Source organism: Camelus bactrianus, chromosome 23 (genome assembly GCF_048773025.1).
Source record: "Camelus bactrianus isolate YW-2024 breed Bactrian camel chromosome 23, ASM4877302v1, whole genome shotgun sequence".
NCBI lineage: Eukaryota > Metazoa > Chordata > Mammalia > Artiodactyla > Camelidae > Camelus > Camelus bactrianus.
The window spans coordinates 15,887,825-15,907,130 of NC_133561.1; the positions used below are offsets into that span (position 1 = coordinate 15,887,825).

Genomic DNA, 19,306 nt, shown 5'->3' on the forward strand with positions numbered 1-19,306 from the left:
TGCTTTTTCAAAAGAAGTCAGAAAAGTGAAACAGTGCACAGTGTTTCACGGTGAGCTGTTAGAGGCGGCACACACCTGAAGAGCGAGGGCGGCACCCACCAAGGTCCTTCCCCAGAAACAGTGCTCAGCGTCCCAGCATCAGGCCACCAGGGCCCTGAACTACGTAAGCATCTGTGCTTTATCCTGATCTATTTTGTGCATCCATTGCACAAAGTATGTCCTCAGGTAACTGCTTCTTTATGCCATTTCAGCTTATGAAAGATTTCACAGGAATGTTCTACTTTCAGTTAGTGGGGGGGAATCTGTAATTAGGACTCTACCTAAAAACATAAAGGAGTAATTTGAAAACTGACTTAAAAGGACCTCTCGTTTAGAACAAGTCTACAAAGTAACGCGTAGTAAAACAGTTAAGTTAGAACATAGTTTAACTGTCCAAATATTTTAAATTGGCTCAAAGGAGGATTACACAGGCACTATTAATTGAGTCTCTTTTATAGGATTATGACTACATACCTCTCCTCCCTTTGAGGGGGGAAAAACATTAATGGAAAAAAAATTATTGTCTTTTAGGTCAGATTCACTTCGAGCCTGTTTAATTGAGAGGAAGCCATCTCATCTCTTCTGTGCTTTGCCACTCCTCTCACCCAGTCACAAATACAACACTGATTCAGCATTTGACAAAAATGGCATAAAGACATTTTAGGAACAACTGGGGATTTTAAAATTACAAAATCAATATTAGATATTAAAGAATTACAGTTAATGTTCTTAGATAAGATAATGGCATTTGATTATGTAGGAGAATGTTACTTTTTTTAGGAGATACGTGCTTAAATATTTAGGGGTAAAATACCGTCTTCATTTACTTCCAAAGGTTTTGGGTACAGATATATACCTAACTATGTATGTTTGTATGTATGTGTATATCAAAATATAAAATGTAACAAAATGCAAATAACTTGTTGAATCTAGGGTGGTAGGCATACAGGTCCATCACTGCGCTTATCTTTCAACTTTTCTCAGTATTTGGAAATTTTCTTAATAAAAAGCTGGTTGAAACATAAATGACTGAACAGTAAGAAAATCTTACTGTTATAATTAGGCAGAATTAGATTCATGGCATATCTTCAGGTACATCTGAGTATTCATCTGTCCTCCATACCACAATAAATAGTACAAATTAGGACATTCCAAAAAATACCTATTGATCATTCTTTCAAAAACAGTATTATGCTCAACATAATATTTAAATGTGTAAGTCTGGACACAGGTGCCATTTGACAAATTACCTTTTATAAGAAATACATCATGGTACTTTAAGTTGAATGATTCTGTTCTATAGATCAAGAATAAAGTTATAATTAACAAGTGCAGTATGATTATGCTTTACTTATAAACCAAGGATGAAATTTTCTCACTTGTACATTCCAAAGCCAAAGCTCAGAGCAGTCATCTGGGCCACAAGCAACAAGATAGTTGTCATCTGGACTCCATGCAATATAAGAAACGCCATAAGCATGTCCTTCTAATGTTTTAAGCAGTTTTAGCAGATGTGTATCCTAGGAGGGAAAACAGACAGCTTAGTTAACTCCCACCCCTAAAGCCACTGTTTTTCAGGCACAACTTAAATAGCTGCAAAGATGCACTTTAATATGTTTTAATCCGAGGATGTTTTCACAGACTTCACCAATCCCCCCCCAAATGAAGCACTAACTGCTTGTTTCACAGAGACTCATTCACACTATCACATCTATCAAGCATCTACTATACACAAAGGCATTGTATGCAAGATGGAAATAGAGATGACACAGACTTTGTCCTTACGAGGCTTTCAAGGAAACTGAAAACAGGTATAATAAAAGCTACCCCTCTTTTTAAACAGTTTTAGTGAAACATTACCTACCATAAAATTCACCCTTTTCAAGCATACGACTCAGTGGCTTTTAGTATATTCACATATTGTGCAACCATCACTAACTACTATCTAACTTGAGAACATTTCATCACCCCAAAAAGAAACCTCATACTCATTAGCAGTTATTTCCCATTCTCCCTCTCCTCCTTCCAGCACTGGCAACTACTACTTTCTCTATGGATTTGCCTATTTTGAACATTTCATATAAATGGAGCCATAACAACATGTAATCTTTTTCAATTGGCTTCTTTCATTTAGCATAATGTTTTCAGGGTTTATCTGTGCTGTGGAACATATTAGTATCGTATTCCTTTTCACTGGTGAATAATATTCCATTTTATGGTCACATATTTTCTGTATCTACTCATCACCTGATGGACATCTGGATTGTTTCCACTTTTTGGCTATTATGAATAATGCTGCTATAACTATGTATGAGTTTCTGAGCAGCCCTATGTCTTAATTTCTCTAGGATATATACAAAGGAGTGGAATTGCTGGGTCACATGCTAACTCTGTACGTAACATTTTGAGGAGCTCCCAGACTGTTCTGCAAGTGTTTAAACCATTTTAAATTCCCACCAGCAGAGCTACCACTTACTTAAGTGCTAATCAGTATTAGCACTGTTCACAAACCATATTACATTTAATCCTCATGAAACATCAAAGGTTATGTATTATTCTTCTCCCCTATATTACAGAGAAGGAAATAAAGATTCAGAAATGTTAGAAACTTTTGTTTATTGTACAGTGAGGATTTGAACTTGGGCTGCCTGACTCTAAAACTACAGGATGAATTATAAATAGTGCAAATGTGGAAGTGGCAAGTGACAAGACTGGAAAAACTGACATCATTATTTTAGGCTAAGGGGTTAAATTTTATCTTGCAAGTGAAGAGCCACTTATGATTTTTAAGATCAGAAATACACATTATACTTGCCTTTGGGGAGAGAACTCATACAGCAATGTGGAAGACGAGTCAGAACGAAGAGACACAGGATAAGGACACCCATAATGAGCCAACACAATAGCCATACAGCTAAGAAAGGAGGCCGTAAACTAACATGGTCAGGACTGAAAGAGGTCGGATCAAAATATATTTGGGACATAAAACTGACACAACAGAATGAGATGTGAAATGTTCAAAGATAACCCCCAAATTTTTGTTTTAGGGGATTAAGGATGGATGTGACAGTGGAAACAGGAATTTGGCTACAGACTTATTGAAAACAGTTTTGAGCCTGGAGGAAATTCCAATGGTGATAACCCATAAACAGAAAAGGGTCTGGAACTAGTTTGATAAAAACTAGGTTGGGAATCTGTTTTGAAAAAATCCAATAGCTTACAATGCAATTACTTCTGATTCTTCTTTGGGAGGATGGTAATAGGCATATGGGGTATTACATCACAGTACTATTAGGTCAAAGTGACTTGCATAATTTAAAAAGCAAAGTCTTTTGGACTAGCTCAATGCCTTCTGGGAAGAAACTTTTCATTCATAGTGGTGCTTTAGATCTACACAAAGATTTGCTTCTAAACTAATGACAAACTACTATGGAAGTATTTAACTCAAAAACTAATTTTTTTGTGTATATTATTAAAAAAAAAATACAACCCTGTAAAAGAAAAAATTTCAAATAAATAAGAATATTAATATTATATCTTCAGAAGTACAGTGTCTCTACAGTAACTCATTCCAAGCAGTAATACCATGTTCATGGAATCCACTTAACTTTGCTTGGGTTTTGGGTAGGTGAATGGGTAAAATTCTTTCTTGGGGGGCAAAGGTAAGAAAACCTATTAAAGGAAACTAGGCATTGGAATCATCAATTCAAATCTTAAATAAAGTTCTTTTTTTTTCTATCCATCACAAATACACAAAGTACACATTCAAAAAGATGACCAATTTCTCTTACTAAGTTTTTCAAATAGTATTTGACATATAAAATTACCATTATACCAAACTCTAACAACCCCTGTATCTCAGATTTCAATATAAGCATTAACTTCACATTTCCCGAGCTAATCTGGCCATAAAAGCCCTTGCATTTAACACCTATTAATATTCTGCATAACCAGTATTCTCACAAAAACACACTAGGGAAACACTGGCATAAAAGTCCAAACTCCTTAGCAAAGTATACAAGATTCTCCTTGATCTGGTTGTTACTTCGTTAACCTCATACCAAAATCTGTTCCCCCAAACTGCCCAAACGCCCAGCCATTTCACCTACAGGCCACTCGTAACTAGTTCTGCCTAAATAATTATTCACTCCTTCACCCAAGACATACTTGTCTTACTTCCCCTTGCTTTCCAGTTACAGTAGGATCTTTTCTTTGAGCTCCTGAGCTCCTCCTGTGGCACCCATTATAGCACAATTGCACTGTACTATCAGGAGCCCAGTCTGACTTCTAGCAAAAGACCTGGCATCCAGCAGGTGCTCAATAAATACTTGAACAAAAGGGACTCTTACACACTGCTGCTAGAACAAAAATACAGTAAAAACTAGTTTTGATACTGTTGCTTTGTTTTCAGACATCTTGTAAATAACTCCTGAATGAAAATACAACTACTCAGAATAGTATTCAAAGGCCATGACTAGATCCCAACCTACTTTCTTATATTTCCCATGTTTTGCCTTACACATCCTATTCTCATTTGGGGATGGACAGAACCCTCTCTTCCTAAAATGCCCCTTTCCTGTCTCCACTTGTGTGATGCATAGCAAGGCTCAATGAAGTATTCCTACCTGCGAAGTTCCTTTGTGCTTTCGTAACACTTTTTATATTTTGTTATCCCTTTCTAAACTGTGCATTCCTTTCATAAGGGTTCTCAACCTGGGATCTAAAGAAGTGATCAGGGATAGAATCAGTGGTCCTTGAACTTGAACTTGAAAATGTGCATCTTCATTTTTACTAATCACAGGCTGAAATTCAGTGTTTCCTTCAGTCTTCAGTGCAGCCAATTAACAAGGTAGTATTAGGAATTTATTAGGTAGCATCAAGCAACTGTTAATAGAAATTTCAAATATTTTCACTTCATACTATAGTTGCTGCAGATATCCTGAAATATTATTTATGCTCGTTACTGCTTCAGAATTCTTGTAGTTATCAGATCTGCTGCTAGAATTTGTTACTTAATATGTTAATAAAAAAAAGCAACATTATCATACAATATCTGTTTTTGTACTATTTTGTTAACTAATTTCAATATAATTGGGTTTCCTCTGTAATTAATATATAATAGGGCTTCCTATGTGTTCTGGTTTATGCATTTAAAAATATTATTCTGAGAGGTCCACAGGATTGTCAGAAGGCCAGAGGAGGACATGGTACAAAAAGTGGGAAAGAAAGCCTGCTTTAAGGCAAACAGTAGATCTTCTTTACCTTTCATCATTCACAGCATATTGCAGCTACACAAGAATTGACGTATGCTCTCAAATTTGATTCTCTTCTTTTTAAAATATTTCCTTCTAAGGCCTCTTTTCTCTTTTTTTCAACACAGGCGTTAAAAACTTCATTGTGGGATAATATACTCTAATTCTAAATTTTAAAATAAGATTATACTTTCTGATTTTAGGTGAATGACTCTTAAGCCAAATATATCTCCTTTAACCTATTGGAGTCATGTACTTCCTTGGTTGCTTGACAAATATTTAATTGGCTGAAAGAAATGGAAATACATAATTCTACAAATCTATAGGTCACCTGGTTTTAAACAAAGACAAATCTGAGTTCAGAGAGAACTTAGAATTTTAAATCCAGAATATAATACTTTTCCATAAATTATAGAAGACAGTGAAGCCTTCAGAAGGCAAAATGGTAATGTGTCTTTTCTCACATGTGGCAGAATGGACACTGTATTAATCTGCAAATAAATCAAGTATTAACAAAGATAACAAACTGGTAAGGATATTAAGAGCAGCAAGTCTGGAGTAAAAAAATTCCTGGATTTAAGTCTAACTCTTGCCATTTACAAGCTGTGAGAGCCTGGACATTTAACTTTTACCTTGGTTTCCACATCTGAAAACAGGAGTATTAGTATCTTACAGAGTTTTTCAGAGGATTAAGCCAGATAATGCATACACAGACTTAGCATATAACAATCAACAATTTTGACAGTATTAATCGATATACATTATCTCAACAACAGAAAGAGGTAAAATATGACAAAGATGACAAGAATGCTCTTGGAAAAGAATGCTATTTATATATGAATACTTTAAAAATATGTACTCAATCAGATTAAAAATTACCTCTTTTTGCAATCTAAACACTCATACTGGAGTACATACCGGATCAACTTGCCATATGATAACTGTCGTATCTTTTGATCCTGTTGCTAGTTTAGTGCCATCGTTAGAGAATTTACAGAACCACACTTCATTACAATGCTCCGTGAGAATCTGCTGAGTATAACATGGGAACTGCCTCCTAAAACAAATAATTCCACAAATAATTATTCTTGCAAAACGAATTAAGAGTAATAATAATGAAAAAGGCTAAACAACAGATGAAACTTCTCTGAAGATCAAAAACTTTTAAAATAAGATACAAATGCATTTATAAATCTTAAGAATCAAGTTTGTATTGGTTATGTTGAAAAAGAAAATAACATTAGTCAAGGCAGTCTTAGGGGAAATCAGTAATCTAAAGTCTGCTTCAATTTACAATTTATTCTTTTTTACCCCTTCTCAAGATTAAAGAGAAAGTATGTATTCATCACAGAATTTTTGGTCTGATTAAGTCAATTCATGTAAATAAAAATAAACAATCAAGGCTCCATGTTTGTCTGTATAAGTGGGCTGGCATCAGGCTGTTCTAGAAGGAATCATGTACATTTTCACTTGTATAAAAGTAACTTGGCATAACAAAGAGAACTGGAACTGTAGCCAGACGAGTTTGGGTCTGAAGCTTTAGTGTCTTTGCCAAGTCTTTTAATACCTCTAAATGTCAGTTCTCTTATCTATAAAATGAGGTGAATATATACCTAACAGGGTTCTTAGGGTACTTGGTAGGATAAGATACCTAAAATTCCTGGAATGCAATAGCTATTCAAAAGTGATTACTCACACTATTTTGGGGATAGTACAGGAGAAGTGCAATGTATGGGGGAGGCAATAGAGGTGAAGAGTAAAGACTTAGGAATGGTGGCAGCAGAGTTAGAGAGACTTAGGTTCAAATCCTGACCAGTTACTAGCTACAATTCTGGGAAACATTTAATCTCTCAAAATCTCAATTTTTCCAACCATTAAATAAGAGTACTTACTTTATAGAATTCCTTATACAAGGATGAAATAAAAGGATGAGATAATGAATGTAAAGCATTTAGACTGAGTTTGACACTTAGCTAGTACTGTGTAAGCTGAAGTTATTATTATTATATATTAAAGGCAAAGAATTCTATGATTACTTTACCACGTTAAAGAGGAAAAGGTTATCCTAAGAATGACTACCCTCATTAAACACTCACTTTTAAAAACCATTCTCTCCTTTTCCAGCTTCTGTATCAGGACCACCTGAGCTTTCTGTGATAATAGAAATGTTACATACCTATACTGTCCAATCTGATAGTCTTAGCCATCTGTGGCTATTGAGCACTTGAAAGGTGGCTAGTACATTGAGGAACTTAAGATTTTTTCATTTAATTCTCATTTGAATTACTTTATATTTAAATTTAAATGGTTATAGGTAATTAGTGGCTACTGTTTTTAAACAATAGTGGGTAAACTTTTAAGTCTGTTTTAAAAATGGTCTTCCCTATTTTTTTCCCCAAACCAATCTGTAATTTGAAAATATATTTTGTCAGTTCACCAGAGTGATATGTAATATACACATGAAAAATAAACTAATATTCTTTATCTGGCATACATGGCAATGTACCTTAGCAGTTGGCTATTTGAAGGTTGCTTTAAACTTTTAGACTGTCTAACTATAAACTGCTTTGATATTAAAATATTATTCTATATCTGAACTGAAACATAATCAGTATCAAATTTACATTTATTAAGTACTTACTAGATACCAAGCACTGCACTACATGCTTTACAAACAGTACAGCTAATTCTCAAAACTACGTGGCAAGGGAAGTAACACCCCCATTTTCATGAGGCTCAAAGAGAGCAATAATTTAACAAATATCATAAACAGACAAATAACTGAACTAGGATTTAAACCTATGACTGACTCCAGGGTCAGTTTTCTTTCCAAATATTTTTTAAATCGTATTTTTCAAGATTGCTGGATAAAATTTCAATTGAATAAGTACTTTCAAATCAAAACCGATTTTTCTCCCTTCCTATGAATACTACCCTATGGGTAATATTCAATAGTGATGTCACTTATTCAGTGAGAAACACCTTATATCTAGGCATTAAAAAAAATAATTCAAACAGCTAAAGTCGATCATGAATGAAAAGATACATCTAAAATAGCAGCAAAATATCCCTAAGAAAGGACTGATTCAAAATCCAAATTACAGGGCACATATCATCCAGATTACTGACAGCTGTATCTGAATGTTAAAGTGGTATTTAAATTGTCACTATTTTACCATTACTTAAATAATCTTTTAAAAAGACTAACAGCTCCTAGTTTATTAAAAGGCTAATTTTAGAGTATACAAAATGACAGTTTATGTCTTTGTTTCCAAGAAAATTTTAAATTTAAGATTTGTTAAAAATATCAGTATCTTCCTAAACCAAACTGAAAATGCAGCACTTTAATCAAGCTAAATCTTAACATTTTATAAATCTTAACATTCTATGAGTATTTTATAATAATCTTATACTAAAAAATACTACTTATAAAGCTACCTGTAGAAACATCTTCCCATTGATTGCTGGTGAAAAAAACCCCACAGAAAGTTTTAAGAAAAAAAAATCCCTATTCCTCAGTGATCAAATTTAACCAAAAACATGTATGTACTAACTGTGCAAAATATAAAGTTTTCTAGTTTCAGTGCTATAATCTAGGTTTTAAATGGGAGTAAAACAGAAAATAGTATCAATTTTTATTTTGAAGACCTTCAGATGAGTAGGTAACACCAGTAACTACATCAAATTCGGGTTCTGTTTTCCCAGTTCCGCAACACAGGGCACAACTCACTCTGAAGACTATATATACTGACTTAACGCATGACACTTCCCCACTTGGTGTCTTTAAAACCTACCCCCAAAGTGAAAAGTCAAGGCTTACAACTTGGAGAAACCGGATAGATGGCAGCCTTTCACTGACAGGGGATTCAAGATGAAAAGCAGACTTTGCAGGGATAGGTGAGAGGAGAAGGAAGTTCTTTTTTGACATGTTGCATTTTGGTACTTGAGCAATAACCACCATGTTGAATTAAAAGTCTAAGGCTTAGGAAATAGTTCTGTAGCTCTAGCCCAGACCCAGGAATCATTAGAACCATGGGAGTATAACCCAAACCAGAAAAGCAGGCTGAGAAAAGCCTAGTTCTGGAAAATAAACTTATTAAAGGGAAAGAGGAGGAACTGAGGAGCAGCCAGGAGAAAAACCAGAAGTCTGGAATGTTTTGTTAAGTTAAAGGAAAAGTTTCAAGGCAAATTAGTCTAATACTCTAGAAAGCCCAAAATATAGGCTGGAAAGTAGCCACTGGATTTAATAAAGACATTGGTCCTCACCAACATCAGCAACAGTTCTTGTGTTGTGTTGGCTGCACAAACCCTAATACTATAGAGAGTGAAGAAGTAGTAAGGAAGAAGGTATTGTGAATGCACAGTAGCAACTGGTGTTTTAAGAAGTTGGCTCTAAAGCAGAGGTGGTGGGGAATGGGGGCAGCAATAACTAGAAGAGCATAGATTCAAAGTTTTGTTTTGTTTTTAGAAGATTATTGGGAAGGCCTTCCAATCATCAATGGTTATTTCTGAGGAGCAACAACTCTTTCATTCCTATGTAGAACTTTAGAGTGCTTTCTATGTAGGTTTATAGAAGCCTGATCCCTGATCTGAGCGTTGGAAAAGTCAGGCTAAATAGTGTCCATCATTTACTTTCACAGGTACTGGTATAGAAATTAAAAGCACTTAAGAAAAATGTAGGTTTTCATACATTTCAGTTTCTAAACAGGAAGGCAAACTCTCAACTTACTGACACCTCTTGAACCATGAAGTTTACCATAAATACCTTTCAATGTATTCCATCAGCAATACATTCATGAATCAAAAAAAATTCAGGTTCACAATTGCCTTAATTTTTAACATTGATCTCAAATTCACTAATAGAGCTACAAAATATGAAACCATATAGCCTTCTCATCTATTATCTCCTCCTACCTCTACTCAACTTAAATGAAAAGACTTAAAAATTCTCATAAGCAAGTCAAAGAAAAATGTTAAAGAATAAAAAGGGATAAAGGAAAAGGACCTCTAATTACTTTCTTTTAGAACATTTACGACATGCACCAAGTAACTGTCTGATACTTAAAGATAAATAAGGCTTAAGTAATTTAAGGCCAATAGTTCAAACAATTATTACTATTTTTTTTAATTGCAATGGAGGAGGGTGAAGTGTGAAATTCAACTATATATGAAAGTCGTTTATACACAACTAAACAATTATCTTAAATCACAGTGCATACGTGCACACATATGTAATTTTTATGCTTATTCAGAAGCTCCTCATTCTGCCAATGGCCTCACACTTAAACACTTTAGTTCCTCCTACTGATGTTACCCTCAGTAGCTCTTCAATGATCTTTGACAAAAGAAACTGAGTATGTGCACTGTAGCTGTTACATTTTGTTCACCAGACTCAAATAATTTTTTTCCTGGAGTTTGAAAAATTTCAGTTTTTTAGTATCTTAAAAATTAAAGCCCTGCTGAAATTTCAGAGATCATTATTAAAATAGTAGGGACACTTGTACTCAAAATACTTCTAACATCAAAACCGAAGCCTGAATTCTTATAAGTTAAATTATGTAGATGAGTAGGTATGAGAACAAAACCCAAACCAGAAAATACCTGTTATTCTAAACATTTTTAATTTAAAGGTCACCTTCAACTGAAAAGCAGAACTTCCATTATGAAAAAAGTATTTCCATGATCTTTGTGGGCAGAAAATAATTTGGGCCATAGTCAAAATAGCCATAATGCCCAGAAAAAAAAAAATCACTAGGTGATTTCTGGCATCCAAGGATAGTAAATGCTTGGATCACTGGCATTCCCACAAAGTATCACTTACAAATCCTTAGAAAAGGAAAAATTGGCTTTCCAGCTTCAGTTCTCAAGGTGTGGCTTACTATATAAATATATACACATTGCTTTTAATTGTCAACTTCAGTAGTTCTAGCTGACTTGTGAATACTAGAGCAAACATGAATTGTCTTACAGCAACAGGATAAAACTCAAAAAATTTGTAATAAAGTTAACAAATGAGTCTGTAAAATGTTAACCTACTTTAGAATATAAGAAGTTTTCTTCTTACCTACTACAAACATGATCTATAAGCAGAGACACAGAATCTAGGTTATTATCAAGTTTGGTATTATGATATAGGCACCGATCCCTTTGTAGTTCCACCGCCTGCCGCAGAAGAGTCTGTAAACGCCGTGGGGGAAGCATCACTGATGGTGGTAAATAGGCTTTAATAGAAGATATTTTTAAAAAGAAAAATTAAAATCAAAATTAAAAAACAAAACAGTATACTTTTATTTAAGACATTTGGCTCATGTTCTGCTGCACTTGCCCCTACCCTAATAATAGTATCCCTTAAATAGAGCACTTCTGGGGGAAATGTAAGCTTTATGAACATCTGTGAGTAGCTACAACTATGCTGCCACTAGAATGGAATATACTTGGGTAGGGGGAGCTTTAGTTTGTATGTGAATTTCCTAAAGAACAACAAAACCCCACCAACCACCACCATCACCACCACGAACTCAACAAAAAATAAAAAGGCAGTGATGACAAAAAGAAAATCTAAGGGTAATTGTGCCCCAGAGGGAGACTAAGCATCACTAAAGTATAAGAAAAATCCAGACTTAAAGAGCAAGTGAAATGTTCGAGCAAGTCACGCTCCAGACCCCATCAAATTGCTTCTAATGCTAAGGCTACTGTGAAGTTTTAGGGAATAACTCATGTTTTGATCATCGATACCAATCTACTCTAATCCCTAAATACCTTATACCTCCCCAACCAGACAGTTTCTGATTTTTAGGATCTTCACTCCCACCCCAACATGAAAACGCAGAATAATATGGTTTAACCAGAGAGGGAAAAAGGATCTTTTATCATAAAGATGTGGCAAAAATAAACCCCTATTCTAATTTTGAAGTTATATAAAATGTTTGGAGGGAGGGTAAAACAATTTATCTCAAGAAATCTGGGCCATACTGTTGAAATCAACAAAAAACAGCAATACCTCAGAGATATTGTGGGTTCGGTTCCAGACCACCCCAATAAAGTGGACACCGCAATAAAGTGAGTTACACTTTTTTTTTTTGATTTCCCAGTGTACATAAAAGCTGTGTTTACATTACACTGAAGTGTATTAAGTGTGCAACAGCCTTATGTCTTTAAAAAAATGTACAAGCCTTTATTAAAAAATGGAGCATCTGTGAAGCACAATAAGGTGAAGTGCGATAAAACGAGGCCTGCTTCTATCTACAACACTAGTGGCTTAAAGCTGCGGTTTCGGGTTTTTCTCTAACCACAGCACTTTTCCCCCAAAACAGAATCTTAAGGGGAGCATCACTCCATAAAACAAATGTAAGGAAATTTCTCTGGGAGCAGCAACCTCTCACTGACTCCTGAGGTTAGCTCCTTAGACTCCATGGCGGAATTTGAAGCCTCTGGTTCAAAGGGCCTCTTAATGGATTGCCCCCCAACTCCTATATAACCACTTAATAAGAGTGTGTCTGCACAAGTGTCTTCCTAATTGATTCCTAGTATCTACTTCTAAGAGAAAACACAGAAACATCAAAAATTAAGACTCTTACTCTGAAGTTTATCTAACAGTTTGGATCGGGAAGCCGTTCCTTTGCCTTCCCATTCCGCTTTTGCACGTAGGTCTTCTGCATGGCTACACATCAGATACCTAAAAATACAAAAGAGAAAGCACCAAATATCAAACCCTTTTCTTTGGATTAAACGTAATTGAAAAATACTGATTATATTTTGGATATCTAGTTCAAAGAAATACATATCAAGAAGAAATTTTTACAGTGGACCCAGTTCATTAATATAACCTGGCACTTGGATATAATCACTAAATGGTAATATAATAGCAATAGTGTAATAGATAATATTATTGCCACACTATCTATTAACAATAAATATAAGAATATATTCTATTATGTATCATTATACATATGTAGCTCTTACTGTGTGCCAGGCTCTGTTCTAACTAAGCACTTAGCACATATTACTTCATTTAATGTTCATAAGAATCCTCTATGAAATAAATACTATTATTCTATTTTTATAAATTAGGAAACCAAGGCACAAAAAGCTTAAGTGACTAACTTAGGGTTAAAAGGCAAAGTAAGAAAATGAACCCAGGCATTGTAGCTGTAGAACTTGCTCTTAACCACTATGCTAACTTAACTGCTTCTCAACAGTAAAACAAAACAAAACAAAACAAAACCCCCAAAAACCTTCAAAGATATTTATACTAAGTTAATTAAACAAAAACAACATACCTTCAAGAGTTTATCATAAATACCATTCAAGAAATGGCGTAATTGGATAATCATCCTTGTGTCATCTTGTGAAAGGTATTGAGATCCCAAAGCAGAACATTTGGGAACTGTTTTATTACTCACTATATGTGCTGGAGGAGGAATAAATGCTAAATTCATGGATTCTGGAGAATACATGAGGGCCCCCTGCTGGAAGTATGACCCTGACCTGGTTCTGGCTCTTCTCAGAAGAAGGCTTTAAAAGTAAAAGAAGTGAAGGCATTATTCAAACACGGAGATTAGACCTGGCAAATAACTCTCCTGTTATTTTGTCTGATTCTCTGGTCTTAGACCAATCTGTTCTCATTTGTGAAAAAGGATGTTAGGTAGGGCAGTAAGAATTAAATAAGATGGAGCATATGAAGTACTTGGTCTACAACTGCGTATATAGGCAGAGCTTAACAAATGATGATGTAAGTATCAGAAACCCCTCAGTTAACTTGAGTATCACCTCCTCCTTTTTTTAATTGCATATTGCATTTAGCATCTAAATAATTTAATAGCTTCTTACCCAACAGCAGAACTACTTGTTCTCTTGCCATTTAGTATATAAAAAGTGCCTTAACTGATGAGAAGAACTGACTTTTTAATAGTACGAGTAATCAGAATCATAAAACCTTCTAAAAGATGTTGGATATTCCAAAAATTTGGCTTCTAAAGTAACTTCTTGGGAGTAAAATTTATTATTAATTTTACAGAAAAATTATTTACTTTTAAAATTTTGCAGAAGTTACCTATGATTGCTTCTGTTCCCTTTTGAATATACACATTACACCTTAAGGATTCAAATGAATGTCTGTTTATGGGAAGTCATGTGGTATAAGTCAAAGGACACTGGACTGAGAGGAAGAAACTCAGGGCTCTGATGTCAGCTCAACACCTTGTCATCTCTGAGCCATTTCCTTATGTGAACAATACATGTCAAAGTTAAAAGATAAAAATGCAACAATGAGGCTTAAGTTTCTTGTTGGAAGAAGTGGGTAGGTGGCCTTACCATTTACTCAGATGAAAACTAGAGGAGGAACAGGTTTGTGGGGGTGGGGCATGTGGAGGGACAATGGGAATCAATAATTTTTGTTTTGAACATGTAACTTTGAGATACCTATTAGACGTCCACATGGAGACTGTCAGGTAGGCTATCAGATATACACATTTGGAGTTTGGATGAGAGGGCAAATTTAAGAGCCACTGGCACACAGATGGTATGTGAAGGCACAGTACAGAATGAGGTAACCTAGAAGTGTGTGTAGACAGAGAACAGAAGGGAAGTCCACAACCAAGGCTTTGGGCACTCTAACATGTAAAGGACTGACATGAGGATAAAATGAGATTCTGTATATGAAACGCTTAGCAAGCACCTGGTACATGATAAGCGTACGTTTAAAAGAAATGTCTGTCTGCATCAATACTCACTGCATAGTGTCTTTATAGAAGATTAATGACAAAGGGCTTTTATAGAAGAGTATGTAATAGCATTTCACTGTCAATACGTATTTTTTCTCCCTTTCACCCACTTAAATATCTATTCTAATATGGAAGGCGTCCTAGGATGACAAAAATAGTTTGTACACACATAAGTGAATTTACCCAGACAAATACTACCCAAGAATTTAGCGATACTCAGATCTTGGAAAAATGTTAAAAGAAATGCAACTCTGGAATGGTAACCTTGTTAAAAATAGCTCCCTCATCAACCTGGAGTCTAAGAATTGAGCTTCCTTACCCACTAAGAACATGAATGCGCTCTGTATTGTATTTCAGTGGCGTCAATTCACAGCGTAGAACTTGAAGTGCCTCCAGGACCTTGCCATCCTCCAGGTATTCCAGGTACTTCTGCTGCAGCAGCAAAAACTTCATCCTCTGACATGACAGAAAGCAGCAGTCAGGGGAAAAAAGTTGATGGATGTTTCAGAAAATGTTTGCGCCTAAACAGAACAGTAGAAACCATTCTACTATGCCCTTTGAAAATAATTTTTATAAAGCTTTAAAATGACTCAAATTATTTTGGTTTAAGAGGGTCACAGCAGATTAAATGTGACCCTATTGCTTAATTTCACAATATAACTGTTTTGAAAGAATAATCTCAAATTGGACAAGACCATTACTGACCAAGGCATCGACACAGGAAAATAATTAATTATTAATCCTCAAAACATTTACCTAGAATTTTCCTTCTTGTGTGAAAATTTAGAACTATTCCAAGTAGTCTAAATTTGGTTTTTAAAAAGTCTGACTTTTATAATGGGCACTGGGGGCAGGGGGAACAGGAGGTTCATGCAACAAGTTTTAAAAAGATGTCAGAAAAAAATAGCTCACGGAGGAATTATTTAAATGCCACAATATGAAAGGACTAACTATACCATGAAAGAAGAACTAAAGCCATGGGGTCAAAGTTACAAAGTGTCAGATTTTGGCTGATCGAAAGAAAGAAGAGCTGTCCAGCAATTGGACTAGAGGCTGCTGTGCAAAGTACTGAAGTTTCTTATGACCAAAGTGGACAAGCATGAGCTTGATGGACTCACTTTCTCTGGGTGGCAATGAAGGGATGTTTAAAATAGACGGTTGAATTCAAAGGTCTTTGTGTATTGGTAACAATTTGATCACTGATGCATCTCACTATAAAGCATAATTATTATCAACTCCTTCCCCCAAAGGACAAACTATTTCCTGATTATTGTGAAGCACTTTCACACTTGGTTTTTTTCTGAAATGTGTTTAGTTTTAATACTGTTTACTCGATTACTTTACTTTTAACTTGAAGGTGATCATCATACTTTCAGCAGCTTTTTGCTAGACAGGAGAGTTTTTACGAATATTAAGTTTGGAATTTCTTTTAAACCTTAAACCTAATTAAAGACCACTGCCTGGAGGGACTCTTTTATCTTATCTGCTACTTGTGGTGCTTGAGCAAGCCAACTGATGCAGGTAGAAAGTTAGTAGATAGGAAATGTTAGTCATGCTTAGAGATTCCAAGGAATATTGTGGTAAAGATCTCAAATCCATTTAAAAGAAAACCCCAAATGACAGCCTTTACTTCTTCAGTAAGGTGCTTACTTTAAAAACATTAAAAATACACTGCTGTCAAAAAATGGTATGCAGAAACCATCATTTATTTATAAAATTAAGAGTACAATGAATTCCTCTACAAGATTTTTCTATTAGGGAGTATTTAGAAGGAAAGCATAACCTACAAGCTTATAAAAATGGTTTCTAAAGAAAGCAAACAAAACAAACTCTTCCATATAAGTTATGCATACATTTAAATACATCTTTTAAAAGATATATTACTTATGTTTGGTAATAATCTAATCTTAAATCTAAAGCTGAAGAATATTAGAAAAAATTTCAAACTATGAGATAAGCTCCTACAACTCTGGAAAAATTACACTTACCAAATTTTACACATAAAGTTAGACTGACTAACGAATGCTTCAGAAATCGGCTACCAAGATTCCCTGAAAACATGTTACCGTACATGTAACTTAACGTTAACCTCTAGATGCCAAATTAAATACTTTGAAGACCATCACATGACAAAAATCAAAAGACAAAAGAGCAAAAAACCCAAAATCTAAGAATCAAAGAATTTAAAATTATTCTGGATATTCTCACCATTTTATCTTCTTAAAAAAAACTTCCAACTCCTTACGAAATGAAGAGTTCATATATTTCCATTTATTAATATACCTTTAAGAGTTTCATTTTACATAGTGTTTTTGATTCAACCTTGACTATCATTTAGTTGCAGAATTTTTTCACTTAAATGCCACTGGCAGTATGTGTATTTAATTTCTTCACTAAACTTCCTTAGTAAGTGGGAATTTGGGGAAATTCTTTTTTTAGTTCAGGACAAGTCTTTATTTTTCATATATCAATCATTAGGTCCTATGCACACCACCCCCTTTCTCATTCCAATGTGTGTAGGGACAGTGCCCCAATGTTATTTCCCCCTATATTCCCTTCAAGATCTTACTATAACAAGTTACTCTCTTTCTATGGGGCAGAGGCAGGGCAGGAGAGAAGAAGAAGGCAGAGTAAAACTTTGAGAGAAGCCAACATAAACATGTATTTCTGTATATACAGGGAATGCTATAAAAGCAGCGCAAGAACATTTCTCTATGAGTCATTTTACCCAGATTAAGACAAAGAATATCCTCAAATAGATATCAAATCCTGGTAATGTACATGGCAACTAACATGCTGCTGGCCAAGAACAGCTAGAGATTTGGTTGAGAGAGAAAATGTTTATTCTCTTAATAAGCAGTTCAAGTATTTTGACATATACGATAAGATGGAGAAAGACTATATTTTACTTCCCAAAATTTAATGCAGAAAAATATAAATACACTTTCAAGAAAATGAACATTTCACAAATGATGTTAATTGTAAATAATTTACTGAAAAAATTAAAAGAAGCAAGCAAAACTGAAGTTTGCTGAGGTTGGGGCAGGGCATTACTACACTTATTTAAAAGATCACGAGCTTCTTAAACGGAAAAGAAAACAGGTTGAGAAAACAGACTCTCCTTTCTATCTTTCCCCAACTCCTAATTAGACCTCTCTAAGAGATTATTCCTGGTCTCTGATAATTTTTCAGCATCTTTGGGCCCAGTAGTAATTCTCTGTCTCTTTTACTATCTAATAAAAACTTGAAATTGGTAAGTGACTAGGATACTCGAAAGATAGTTTAGTGGTAAATCCTGCCAATGTCCCCCATCCTACCCAGTATCTGGATTGCTTTATCATTTCCTCCCATATAATTACACTGAGCTCAACGTGAAGTTCTGAAACTCAGAAGTTATGATACATAGGAAGTCTGGTTATCAAGGGCAGCCTCCCAGCTAACTTAGTAGTGGCTCTGACTAACGATGGAATAAGGTTATAACCAAGTGATATCAATTAAATCATGACTCAGAGGAAAGGAGAAATGATCCTCCCTATTTAACTTTAAAATATACTGGTAAGTTTTTGTACATCAAGTTAATATTTGAACACTTTTGTTAAGCATATTTCTATTATATTAATGTAAGAATAAAAAAATTTTTAGACGTATAAAAATTTTCTGTTACTGATCTCAAATACCCACCCAAATTCCCCAGACACAGCTAAGCATATTTGAACCTAAACTAAAATATGTTGATTTGTAAGCTCAACTTCCTAAAACCCCAGAACAACTTCTGGTATTCCTAGTATCTGACTAGAAACCATTGAAAAATATTGGCTGGGGGGCAAGGGTGGGAGGGAGAGAAGAGGGGAGTAGATTGGGTCAATAAAAACATTAAGCTCTAAAAAAGTAAATACAATTTTAGTCTAAACTAAGCCAGCAAATGTATCTGGGCATACAATTAAAATAATTGTTTTAAAAAAAACCCAAACAGTTGTCTTCTAAGGTATTATTACAAATTTACACTTCCATTAGATTATCTTCTGGAGATGGAGTGGGAGAAGGAGTAAATCTAAACACAATTAGGGGTAAAAATGCTGACCTGAATCTTTAAAAGCATTAATGTTTAAAGTGAGATAAAGCTGGAACCCCTTTCTTTGTATAAATACCTAAACTGTTTGATGGTGTGAGGCTCAGCCAGAGATTTAATCTTCATCTCTTATTAGACCCTAGAATATTCTATAGACTGAACAGGATGTAAAAAGAAAGGATTCCTCCTTATTATCTACAACTACCTTTCTTCAGTTTACACGC

At 34.8% G+C, this 19,306-nt stretch overlaps 1 protein-coding gene across 2 annotated transcripts in view; it reads right to left on the minus strand.

Annotated features, from left to right (window-relative positions):
• The window catches only part of WDR26 (WD repeat domain 26), a 38,674-nt gene that overhangs the window by 14,612 nt on the left and 4,756 nt on the right, over positions 1–19,306 (minus strand). For both annotated transcript variants that reach the window (XM_010973968.3, XM_010973967.3), the window contains exons 4-8: positions 15,333–15,469; positions 12,869–12,966; positions 11,356–11,512; positions 6,210–6,348; positions 1,419–1,559 (exon numbers count right to left, since the gene is read on the minus strand). In XM_010973968.3, coding sequence (XP_010972270.2) covers positions 1,419–1,559; positions 6,210–6,348; positions 11,356–11,512; positions 12,869–12,966; positions 15,333–15,469 — 672 coding nt within the window. The remainder of the gene's footprint in view (positions 1–1,418; positions 1,560–6,209; positions 6,349–11,355; positions 11,513–12,868; positions 12,967–15,332; positions 15,470–19,306) is intronic.